Below are 13212 nucleotides of genomic sequence, written 5' to 3' on the forward strand. Positions count from 1 at the left end.
TGCGGATTGCCGATGGCAGAAAAAAAAAAGTGCAAGTCACACCTGCTCTAACTACCCCAGTCTGCCCCCACATACATAGAAAACGCACTCAAAGAGAATGGGAAGGAAGCGGTAGACTTCGCCTACTAAACTACGTCACGAGTACGTCGCCAGCAGCAACGCCCTAGTTAATTGCAACGCCATCAGAAACACAACTCACTCTCAATCCGGCTTATTCCCCACTAAGCCCTTATGACAACCAACCAAAAAGAGAACACTTATGTATCAATATCCCCCTTCTTCGTCCTCCACTTGCACCACAAAAGAACCCAGAAACCACACCTAACCTGAAAAGAAATACATACTCTGCATACGTCTTTCAACCCACAAAAGACCATTAGCAATTGGCAATGAATCACACCTCTTCCCCCAGTCGAATAAAAAATCCTGGGTCATCAAAACACCACTCTTAACAACCGAATGTCTCAAAGGTTATTGGAACACACCCTAATCCAGCCTAAACTCCCCATTACCAGTCCTTCAGAAGCTGTTAAAGGTCGTAAGGTCAAGAAGGTCAGCTGCCACCAACTATTGTGTCCTATTAACAAAGTCAGATAGGGTCATAACCTCCTTCCACATCTGTTTTAAGAACAATGTCATATCATCTCATATCTCAAAGGTTCTCTGGTAGCAATGGCCAGTACTGGGTCAGCACATCTCTCTCTCTCTCTCTCTCTCTCTCTCTCTCTCTCTCTCTCTCTCTCTCTCTCTCTCTCTCTCTCTCTCTCATCATCATCATCCAAGTCACTAGCTGAACTAAGGAAAGCAAACACTTCACTACCAAAAAATGCAATTTATTCAGTAATTTAGCATGGGAAGTGGTTTGAAATTAAATAAAATTGAAATTGAAATATCTGTGACCCAGAATTAACCCAATTAACCAAGTAAGAAATATAACATAGTGCTATCAACATCCACCAGTTGAGTCTTTACAACAAAAATATCAAAATAAGTCAACACGAATGAAGTCATGATAAGTCACATTCCTCTCCATTCATATTGGCCTCTATTCATTACATCTGAGGAACCAAAGGGAAAGCACAACTTTTAAAAATAGGCACAGAGAAAAAATAAATATGGGATGTTTTCCCACGTTACCAACCCCAAAAGAAATGCACATAATTAAACCTGGTAATAAAAATCAGAGACATAGCAGATAAAAATAAATCAGTATGTGTTTGTAAAGTCACCACATCGGCGCCAGCGTAGTGTTTCGGCGGCGCCATTAATTAAGTCTCCGCTGAGCATGTTTTCTTTGGTGACTTCCCATTTTCTTCAAACTCAATTAGTCACGCCTAAAACGTGCCAGGTCACGCATTTTTAACCATTTTTACTTTATGCGTATTTATACAAATGTCACACATTGTGTATCACATGTTTCTTCATTCACAGGCATCAAGACTGTATCCATATTGTAGTTCTGTATGTTTTGTATTGTAATTTGTACTCGTTCACTGCATATTATTGTTTATTTGTTTCGACCTCGGGTCACAGTCAATTCCATTGTCTCTCACTGGCCGGCGTCAGTCGGCCGCTATATGAACTGCCTGGATCTGTAATAAAGTAGCAGTAACTTTTACCTGCTCGTTTCTTTGACACCCTACAGTGGTGACCCCCAAGTATCCCGGAGCCATTAACGGACCGACACGGCGACTTAGTCTTGGCTCCAGGATTTCTCCAAAATGCTCTTAGCGGCCTAAACACTGCGCTGTAACCAGCGTTTGAGCGTGCTGATTCTCGTCGGCGTACCCCACCAGCGTCACTAGCGGAACCACACGGCGCACGAAAGTGCCTACTGACGCGAGTACCCCACTCCAGTAAGGGGTCAAAGGAGCGAGCATGGACGCGGATATCCCCTCCTTAATGCAGTTAAACGCGGACCCCGCGGACTCGGAGGTTTACCTACCTCCCATCACACCTGCGCCCGCCGCTGCATCGAGGCCCTCCCGCAACTCCACACCAGCGCCCCGAACACACGACGGCTGGGCAACAAAATCGCGGGCCGCCCTCACCATAAAACTGCCGCCGTTTATGCAGGGGAACCCATCGATGTGGCTGCGCAGGGTGGAGAGCCACTTCAGAATCGCGGACCTGACGAACGAAATCCTACAGGCCGACACAGTGCTCAACGCCCTTCCGGAGGACGTGTACAGAAAACTCATCTCGCGAGTACCAAACACACACCCTCACATACAGCACCACAAAAAGTTCCTCCTCGAAGCTTGCTCCCTGCCCATCGCCGGCGGGCCGCCGTGCTATCGACCTTGCCATAAACCCACGCCACGACCTCAATTCAAGAGACGCTTGGAGCATGGTCATGGATCTCCTGTCACTACCAGACTTGGGTGGCACAAAGAAGCGGCAGGAGATAAGCTTATACACGGGAAATCTACCTTCGCCAACTCCTCCCGGAGGTACGCAACCAGATCGCTCACCCCTACACCATGCCTATCGAGGACCTCATAGAGACGGCGCAACATCTCACAGACTCCGTCAAGGCTTCACAGCGGCTAAAACCGACCACACAGCCGGTCAGCTCCGTCCAGCCTGAAGAGGACGTGAGCAGCCCGTCAACGCCATCGCCAACAGACATCCACCGAACCACAGCAGATGGAGGTCCCGGGCTTCTGTCGCTACCACAAGTGGTTCGGAAAGGACGCCGAAACTGCCTGCCGCCCTGCTCGTTCGCCTGTTCAAAAAACGGGGGTGGCGGCGGCCAGCAGGGCAGGCCACCATGGCAGCCGAAGAACCCAGGGCCTCAAAAACAGTAGGTTTTTACGTCCGTGACACCGTCTCCGGCAGGATGATGCTGGTCGACACAGGGGCCTTTAAATCGGTCTTCCCAGCATCCAGAGAGGACCGCAACCAGACACCAGACCCGGCCGCTTTCCTGACGGCCGCCAACGGAACCCCCATCCTCCTACGGCACCAGGCCCCTGTCGATCTCCATCCTTGGCCAGAGTTACTCCTGGGACTTCATCGTCGCGAGCGTGGGAACCCCACTCCTGGGGCCGATTTTCTGGCGCACTTTGGCCTGCTAGTCGGCGTGGGCGCAGCGCCTCCTCGATACCGACTCCTGCCGGTCTCTCCCGTTAACAGCGGGACCCAGACCCACCATCAGCGCCGTCGCTCCCCACCAGTATGCACACCTACTGTCAGAGTTCCCTGAGGTATTTAAGCCCGAGCTTCGCCAAGTCCCCGGGGCCCCAGCCAAGCACGGCATATACCACCATATAACGACTAAAGGGCCCCCGACACATGCGAAGTTCTGCAGGCTTCCGCCTCAGCGCCTTCAGGAGGCAAAAAAAGCATTCGCGGAGATGGAGCGGATGGGCATCTGCAGGAAAGCCTCCAGTCCATGGGCCTCCCCCCTCCACATGGTGCAGAAACCGGACGGCTCCTGGAGACCCTGCGGCGACTACAGGCGGCTCAACATTGCAACAGAGCCCGACCACTAACCTCTACCCAACATGCAGGACCTCACGGCCTCCTTTCACGGGGCCAAAATATTCACTAAATTGGACCTTCTTAAATCTTATTTCCAGGTACCTGTTGCGCCAGAGGATATACCAAAGACGGCCATCATCACGCCCTTCGGGTCCTATGTGTTTGCCTTCTCCACCTTCGGGCTGAGGAACGCCGGGGCCACCTTCCAGCGGCTCATGGACAGCATCCTGGGGGACCTAAAGTTCTGCGTCTGCTACGTCGACGACATTCTCATGTTTTCCAGGTCTCACAGCGAACACCAGAGACACATCAGGGCAGTCCTCCAGCGCCTCCAAGAGAACGGCCTCGTCGTCCGCTTTGACAAGTGTACCTTCGGCGTACAGAAAGCAGAATTCCTGGGTCACGAGGTGTCTCCGACAGGCGTCCGCCCTCTTACATCGAAAGTAGCAGCCGTAGCCAGGTTCCCGACACCCACCTCCATCAAGGCCGTCCAGGAGTTCCTTGGGATGGTAAACTTCTACAGGCGGTTCATCCCCGGGATCGCGCACACCACGGCCCCCCTAACGGAAGTCCTAAAAGGCCAACCGAAGTCCCTGTCTTGGGGACCCAGGCAGCAGCGGGCCTTTTCCTGACGAAACCGCCCTTGCCAAGGCAACCGCCTTGGCACACCAGGATCCCAAGGCCCCCCTCCAGCTGACGACAGACGCCAGTAACGTCGCCTGCGGTGCTGTTCTGGAGCAAATCATCAACGGCGCCCCCCAGCCCATCGCCTTCTTCAGCAAGAAGTTCAATCCCGCAGAGACCCGCTACAGCACCTTCGACAGGGAACTCTGTGCGATGTACCGCGCAGTTCGGCACTTCAAGTTCCTCCTGGAGGGGACGCCCTTCACAATCTTCACAGACCATCAGCCACTGGTTCACGCCTTCACGAAGCAGGGGGACGCATGGTCTTCCAGACAGCAGCGCCACCTCTCAGCCATAGCCGAATTTACCTGTTCCGTCAGGTACCTCCCCGGCAAGAAAAATCCCGTAGCAGACGCCCTCTCCAGAGTCGAGTTGAACACAGTGCAGCTTGGTGTAGATTACCAGGACCTTGCCAGAGAACAGGCCGCTGACCCAGAAACCCCAGCATACCGCACCGCCATCACATCCCTCAAGTGGCGGGACGTGACCCTCGCCCCGAAGGCCCCAGCCTGCTCTGCGACATCAGCACAGGTCAGCCCGGCCTTTGGTTCCAGCCTCACGCCGCCGCCAGGTATTCGACATAATTCACGGCCTCTCACACCCCTCCGGCAGGACCACGCCAAACTGCTTTCAAAAAGTTCGTCTGGCACGGGTGCAAAAGGACGCCACGGCCTGGGCAAAACAGTGCCTGCAGTGCCAGACCAGTAAGGTGGGTCGTCACACGCAGTCGGGGGTAGGCGAGTTCCCACAGCCAGGGCGCGCTCGCCACATCCACATCGACGTCATCGGGCCCCTTCCCCATCAGGCGGATCCAGATACCTCCTGGCGGTGGTAGACCGTTCGACGAGGTGGCCCAAGCCACACCCATGCAAGAAGCCACCGCCAGCGCGCGCGCGCCGAGGCCCTGCTCTCCAGTTGGGTTAGCTGCTTCGGCGTCCCGGACCACATCACAACCGACAGGGGCCCCGCCTTCCTCTCGAGTTGTGGTCTGCCCTGGCTCAACTGCTGTGGACCACGCACCACACCACCACAGCGTACAACCCAGCGGCCAACGGCCTGGTCGAACGGTTCCACAGGTCCCTAAAGTCATCCCTCATGGCCGCTGCACCGCCGAGGACTGGAAACATCAGCTGCCGTGGGTCCTCCTCGGGTTGAGAACCGCCCCAGAGCCGACGGCACCCCATCTGCAGCCGAACAAACCTGGGGAACCCCTCGTGGTGCCGGGGGCTCGTGGACGGATGTCGCCACTCCCCCATCACTGCAGAGGCTCCGCGACGTGGCCGGCAAGTTCGCCCCCTTGCAGGCGCTCATACATCGACAAAGCAACCACCTTCATGCGGCCACAGATGTCATCCGCCACCCACGTCTTTGTCAGAGTCGATGCCGTCCGCCCACCACTAACCAAGCCCTACAGGGTTCCCTTCCGCGTTCCTGGAACGAAACAGCAAGGCGTTCCAGCTGGCACTCCCTGGCAAGGACGACTGGGTTTCCATAGACCGCTTAAAGCCCGCCTTTCTGTCGGAGAGTCCCGACAGCGACGCAGCACCCCTTCCGCCCAGCTGCACTCCAGCACGCCCTCACCCCCGCAGGCGCGGCCGCCCCAGGAAGGGACCGCCCAACCAGCAGCCTCACAGGTGGGAGACCCCTCCGTTATCTTCAAGGAGCCGTGGCACCCTTCAGCGTCCCAGCAGATACAGGGATTAGTCAGACGCGTCCCTCGTCTTGGGGGGGGAGTATTTGTAAAGTCACCACATCGGCGCCAGCGTAGTGTTTCGGCGGCGCCATTAATTAAGTCTCCGCTGAGCATGTTTTCTTTGGTGACTTCCCATTTTCTTCAAACTCAATTAGTCACGCCTAAAACGTGCCAGGTCACACATTTTTAACCATTTTTACTTTATGCGTATTTATACAAATGTCACACATTGTGTATCACATGTTTCTTCATTCACAGGCATCAAGACTGTATCCATATTGTAGTTCTGTATGTTTTGTATTGTAATTTATACTCGTTCACTGCATATTATTGTTTATTTGTTTCGACCTCAGGTCACAGTCAATTCCATTGTCTCTCGTGGGCCGGCGTCAGTCGGCCGCTATATAAACTGCCTGGATCTGTAATAAAGTAGCAGTAACTTTTACCTGCTCGTTTCTTTGACACCTTACATGTTAAACAAGGTTAATTAAACCCATTCAGGTTTTCTTGAACATAAAGTTCCAGCTCACTTCACAGGCAGTCCCAAAATCTTCCAAGGAAGTGGATCTGAGCACAAAGGGATCTAACTCTAAAAATGTCTAACCTGTACTCAATTTGAAAAGTTCATACTTAGTGTGACACGCCCCTGAAAGCTAAAGAATGAACGCACTCACTGGATCTTGACGACTTACAGTGGCATGACCAGCTCATTGCCCAGGGTATGATGCCTCTTGTCTCAGTAAGAAGCCATACTGACGCTAGGCCTTCGTCAGCACTGACTCACTGAATACGTAGGTGTTGTTTCCATTTACCTTTGCCCAGAATGTCTCCAAGCAAACCTCTTAACACCCCAAAAATTCAACAATATAATACATCAATATTCTTAAGCATTTCATTATATATATATATATATATATATATATATATATATATATATATATATATATATATATATATATATATATATATATATATATACGTGTGTGTGTATAATGCAATAGGTCCTTTTCCACTAAGACAGTTGAATGAAAGAAGAATCCAGTGTGTATTAGTAATATAAATAAATGATCCCAGTTTATAGGGGAACAAAAGAATTGTGATATATAATTTGATTAACCTTATTATTTGCCCTTTTTTACTTTCCTTTGAATATAACATTTGTTCACAAATTGTGTGGAATAGATATATTTCCAATGCATATTTCCATCTCTCTCTCTCGTGTTTCCAGCGGATGGAGACTGGGGTCTCCGCCATGCCCTTTGCCTGCTGCTCATTTCCTCCTTGGCCATCAGCTACATGAACAGAAACAACATCAACATAGCCATAGTTGCTATGGTGGTTTTGAAAACTTCTGACATCACAGATCAAATGGATGTTTGTCCACCGCACTCCTTGTCTAATGGAACTAGTGCTGATACCCCGGTAAGCTGCCAGGAAAGTCTTCATTTACATTATGTTTTCTTAGTTTTTGTGGCCCCTTGACCCTATTTTGCAACAGTAGTCTTTGAGCATCACTGCAGATTATCATTAGATTATCATTTGTTTCGTCAATTACTTTCTGGGCTGATAAGTACAGTAATCCTTCAATTATCCTAATTAATAGAGCCAAGGGTCCGTCGCATAATGATGAAACCCGAATAATGGCGAGTAAAAATATCTAGGGGTGTTCAGGCACAACACTATACCCTTCCTTACCTAACCTTGTCAATACCACATGACTGTAAATGCTCAGTATGACTTTGACCAACAACCATCACACTTTAAACTGAAAACTTTATGCAAAATGCAGTTATCTACAATTTTCCCCATATCTTTAACATATACTGTACAAATACACTTTGAAAAAAAATGCAACCCTTCTTTTCTCTCTCTAGTAAATGACACAGTTCAGTAGGCAGGTAGCCTACCTGTTTACCCACAGCCTACCATGGTTTTATGACCATTGATGTATTTTTATACAGCAACTTCCTTATCAGTTGTTACCATATTGTATTACCATATAAGAGATAAATGTGTAGGTTGTGTGTGAACTGTAGCCCAGGTGTTACACTCATAGTATCCATTTGCAAAAGTCAAATAGGCTAATACAGCTGTATTTAAGATAAAGGTAATGGTAATGAAAGTGTTTTAGTTACAAAAACGATATATACTGTATTATTATATTGATATTTTATCATCGTAATAAGCATAAAAAGAGACAATCACTCCGCCATATATAATGTTTACGTTCTTAGAATCAGCTGATTAAGCCTACTACCAAAAGAATTAAGAAATATTTTTTTATTTTCTAAAAGAAACAAATGTATTAATGGAATTAATTTATTTTTGTTCATAGATGTAAAACAGGTATACAAAGGTACACTATATACAATACTCTGTTAAGTAAAATCCATCGAAATCACAAAACAGCTGTTTCCTATTTTGTTTGTTTGCCGATGTAAACATACCTCATTTCACCCCTCTCTCTCTCTCTCTCTCTCTCTCTCTCTCTCTCTCTCTCTCTCTCTCTCTCTCTCTCTCTCTCTCTCAGTAATGTACCTATCATTTAGTGAAATTTGAATGACTGTACCGTAAATAAAGAAATACAAAACTAAAACTCCAGGAAGTTCAAAACGCCATTGAATGAGTACATGTCATATTTTTTGCTTTGTCTGATTTACTGTACCATATTTCATTACAAGTTTAGTTGACTCTAAGTGTGATTCTCACACCTAACAGTACACAAGAGAATATTTTATCACTTGATATTTCATCTCTAATAACAGTAAGAATATTTAAAATGCGAATTTCATATGTAGGCAAGACAAAATCAAACAGGCTGTAGCAAGTTCACTGACGGCATGGAATGAGTGTGTGCATATGTAAGTACCCTACAGACATGACTGCATTTATCTTTTAATTTGTGAAACTAAAGAAATGACAAAAAAATACAGTAAAAATATAAATGAGTACTGTGGCATAAAGTATAAAAAAATAGTGTAAGAGTATGTGTTACTGTATTAGGCTTTAATGTAAACATACATCAGTTCTCTCTCTCTCTCTCTCTCTCTCTCTCTCTCTCTCTCTCTCTCTCTCTCTCTCTCTCTCTCTCTCTACTGTCTCTCTCTCTCTCTCTCTGTACTGTCTCTCTCTCTCTCTCTCTCTCTCTCTCTCTCTCTCTCTCTCTCTCTCTCTCTCTCTCTCTGTACTGTACATATCCTTTAATAAAATATGAATTATTATATCATAAACAAAAAAAACACAAAACCAAGCAAGCTCTATCAAGTCAGGTCTACCTAGCCCTCTTCACCCATCTGACACTGCATCCCCACCCCCTCGCAGCCACAGAAACTGCTCCCCAGCTTCACCCACCTTCCAAAACCGCCTCTAAGCCTCCGTCTACCCTTCCATACTGCCCCTCCTCTCCAATGACGCCAAGCCATCCTACACATCCCCCCCATCCCCACCATGGAAACTATAGTCGAGGCCTCCTAACCTCCCAAACCCTCTCTCAGTCAGTCTGAGTGTCGGCAGTGTTACCAACATTTTCATGAGGTTGCTCAGCATTGCAGTTTTTTCAAATTTTTAAAAATTTATATATATCATATCTTGGGGGCCTTGATCTCTGGTATGGATGTGTCAGAGAATGTCGAGTTCCAGATAATTGAGGGATTACTGTAGTTGATAAGATTCTTAGGAAATGTTAACATTTCAAGTTGGTAATATTTACATAGTTGATTATCTCTTCATTTTACTGTAACCCCTTACACAGTTTTTGAAGGCGTTTGCTGTAACTAGAGAGAAGGAACCTTAAGCATTATATTATATATATATATATATATATATATATATATATATATATATATATATATATATATATATATATATAATGTTATCTATATATAATTAGTAATAAGAATAATAAGCAAGGGGTCCTTTTTTTTTATCAATAACTTCATCCAGAGTTGATCAACATTAGACTCATTCAGAGAAATTTTTAATACATTGACTTTTATTCATTTCTGGGTAAGTTTTTAAACCTACTGAAAAAATTTCAGCAAATCCCGCACAAAAGCTAAGCATTGTTCATAAAGCCTTGTATATTTATATAGTGATCAAATTGTAAGGACTGGGGAATGAGCGACATAATGGCTGGGTGTTAACTGGTTTATTGGTTGTTCCTTACTGAGATAAATGTACAGAATCTTGGAAGATGTTATTGACGTGTGCGAGCGGTAATGTAGCGTCTACACACAGACAGGTAAAACGGACATAAAAGGTTCAGACATCTGTGTTTGTCGGCAGACAAACAGATGGCGATATCAAGAGACATGATTAACATACGGTGATGAAACATACATCAGTGGAAGGGTCAGGAAATTCTACATATGGCCAATTGCATGAGATTCAAGACAGATTAATGGATACAATGCAATAGCATAATAAATGTGAAATGGAGAGACCTTTGGCGTCTTCACAAACAGAAACATACACACAGTTTGATACAGAAGATTCGTTGGAACATTATGAGTACATGATTAGAATGCTTGCATGGCAATGCAAGTAGTGGTGATTGTACATACATTAAGACAACAATGCTTAAGGAGAAACAGACGGAAATATTGTATGGTTGAAATCGCGTTCCTGTAGAGAAAGAAGACGAGATGCTCCTGTTTTGTCCTGTCGACTCCGATGATGACGATCGACGAACACACGAACACACACGTGTTTGGAAGAGACAGCGTCGGGGCTCTTACAAGTACTCTCCCCCAAGACGTGTGTAACGTCTGATTGTTTGGAAGAGACGGCGTCGGGGCGACGGGCTCTTACAATGTTCCCCCCACAAGCGAGGCACCGATGCGGAAATTGTCTTGGCGACAATTGTAGTTGGCTCGAAGGGCTTGGGCTAGGGGCGGGTAGGAGGCCGAAGGGCGGCACCGACCAGCAGGAGCTCGAGGAGGACGGGAGCTGGTTGAAGGGTGACGTCGGATGATCCTTCGGTGGCCGGCTCGAGGGCTGAAGGATGACGGCGGCTGATCCTTGGTAGCCAGCTCGAGAGGGGCGGCAGCAGGTTGAAGGATGACGTGGCTGGTCCTTCGTTGGTCAGCTCGTCCAGTACGAGTGCGGGGGCGGCTTCAGGTTTCCTGGAGGAGGTATCCAGGGCTCCGGTGGTGGAGTGGGTCATCTCGGAGGGTCGGACTAATACTGAGAACTCAGGAACGGCGGGAAACAGCGAGGCGGCGAAGGGTCAATCGGCGCGTGGGTCGTCATCTTGGGTCGGCCGGGTCCTTCGAGTCACTCCGGGGTCACCAGTGTAAGGGTGTCAAAGAAACGAGCAGGTAAAGGTTACTGCTGCTTTATTACAGATCCAGGCGGCTTATATTGCGGCCGACTGACGCCGGGCCGTGAGAGACAATGGAATTGACTGTGACCTGAGGTCGAAACAATAAATAATAATATACAGTGAACGAGTACGAATTACAATACGAAACATACACACAGTTTGATACAGAAGATTCGTTGGAACATTATGAGTACATGATTAGAATGCTTGCATGGCAATGCAAGTAGTGGTGATTGTACATACATTAAGACAACAATGCTTAAGGAGAAACAGACGGAAATATTGTATGGTTGAAATCGCGTTCCTGTAGAGAAAGAAGACGAGATGCTCCTGTTTTGTCCTGTCGACTCCGATGATGACGATCGACGAACACACGAACACACACGTGTTTGGAAGAGACAGCGTCGGGGCTCTTACAAAATCAGTGCAACCTGTTTTAGGTTATTTGTCCATCCTTTATTGGAATACTGTTCTCTGGTGGGGATGTCTGTTACTGCCAGAGATTTCTCTCTCTTAGACAGAGTAATTCAAGTTGGTAGATTTATGTTTCCTAATGTTAGCAGTTATGACTTGGACTATCAATGGATTGTCCCTTGTTTGTCAAACTTTCTTAAGCTGTAAATTAACAGATCTTGCACATTCACAATTGATACCTGATTCTCTTTTCCTGCTGAGAGCAACTGCATTAGCTGAACAGCAGCACCAGTGTGCAGTAAATGTGCCTCGCTGTTCAATTTCTCAGTCCCAGGGGTCCTTTATTCCTCACACCATTGGACTGCGGAGCAGCCTCCCTGAGAATGTTGTGCAATTGGATCTTCAGAAGTTCAACCGAATATGCAATGCACTGCTACACTAATACAATTCTCCTTGTATTTTGATAATTTACTTAACTTTTTTTTAGTTTTTCTTTTTATCATAAGCGATCTCTTTTCTCTGTATTTCCCATTACCTTCTGCTACTTCTATCTAATGAACAGTTTGAATTTAAAGTCAGTGGCCCCAGTGAGTTTATTTCATATGAATAAAGTTCATCTTCCGAATGTGGAAATAATAACAACAACAACAATAATAATAATAAACTTAACGAAAACTAACAATTTTTAAAAGATTGCTTATCATAAAAACTTAGCTTTGTTTTGGCTGGTTTAAAAAACCCCCTAAACAACACCCTCTACCAGAAGTGATCACGGCGGCATCTCATTCAAAACATTTTGCATTACCCAGACTTCTACTGATTTCTGGTTGGTAGTAAAACCTACTGAACGGGCCATCTTCCAAAACTGACTAAGATTAACCGCCCCCCCCCAACCCTTCTCTCTTTGTCAGATGGGAGAATTTGACTGGGACGAAGAAACTCAAGGGATGATCCTGGGCTGTTTCTTCTATGGGTACACAGTGGGCAACCTTTTAGGAGGTATCGCCTCCGAGTACCTGGGCGGGAGTGTTATGCACGGGTTCAGTGTCTTATCTGTGTCCATCCTAAGCCTCTTATCCCCCATCTGTGTCAGGACCTCCACCACTCTCTTCGTGGGTCTCAGGATTGTGTCCGGGATTTTTCAGGTGGGTGTTTTCTGCCAGTTAGTTTTCCTGAAAATGATTGTTTACATTTTGGGGTGCTTTTGTATTTTTGGGTATGGACTCACTTCTGCAACCATACACGCATGCATGAGCGCTCACAAACAAACACAAACACAAACACACACACACAGAATATGGTTAAAAGTCACAAATATGAACGTGATTTCACTGTCACTTGAAGCCACAAGCAATGTTTGGAAAGAAATGGCAGAGTTTCGAGTATTTTTGTATACTTAACACATGCCCTGAAAATGTGTAAGGTACACAAAAGTACTGGGCACTCTGTCGTTTCTTTTTAAACATTACATGTGGCTTCAACGGAGATATATGTATATATATATATATATATATATATATATATATATATATATATATATGCATATACATATATACATATATATACAATAATATATATATATATATATATATATATATATATATATATATAT

General features: G+C 46.3%; 1 protein-coding gene across 2 annotated transcripts in view; it reads left to right on the forward strand.

The window, feature by feature from the left end:
- The window catches only part of LOC136847005 (putative inorganic phosphate cotransporter), a 37477-nt gene that overhangs the window by 14458 nt on the left and 9807 nt on the right, over positions 1-13212 (forward strand). For both annotated transcript variants that reach the window (XM_067118256.1, XM_067118258.1), the window contains 2 exons: positions 7092-7285; positions 12512-12745. In XM_067118256.1, coding sequence (XP_066974357.1) covers positions 7092-7285; positions 12512-12745 — 428 coding nt within the window. The remainder of the gene's footprint in view (positions 1-7091; positions 7286-12511; positions 12746-13212) is intronic.

The sequence above is a fragment of the Macrobrachium rosenbergii genome, chromosome 16, assembly GCF_040412425.1.
Source record: "Macrobrachium rosenbergii isolate ZJJX-2024 chromosome 16, ASM4041242v1, whole genome shotgun sequence".
Lineage (NCBI taxonomy): Eukaryota > Metazoa > Arthropoda > Malacostraca > Decapoda > Palaemonidae > Macrobrachium > Macrobrachium rosenbergii.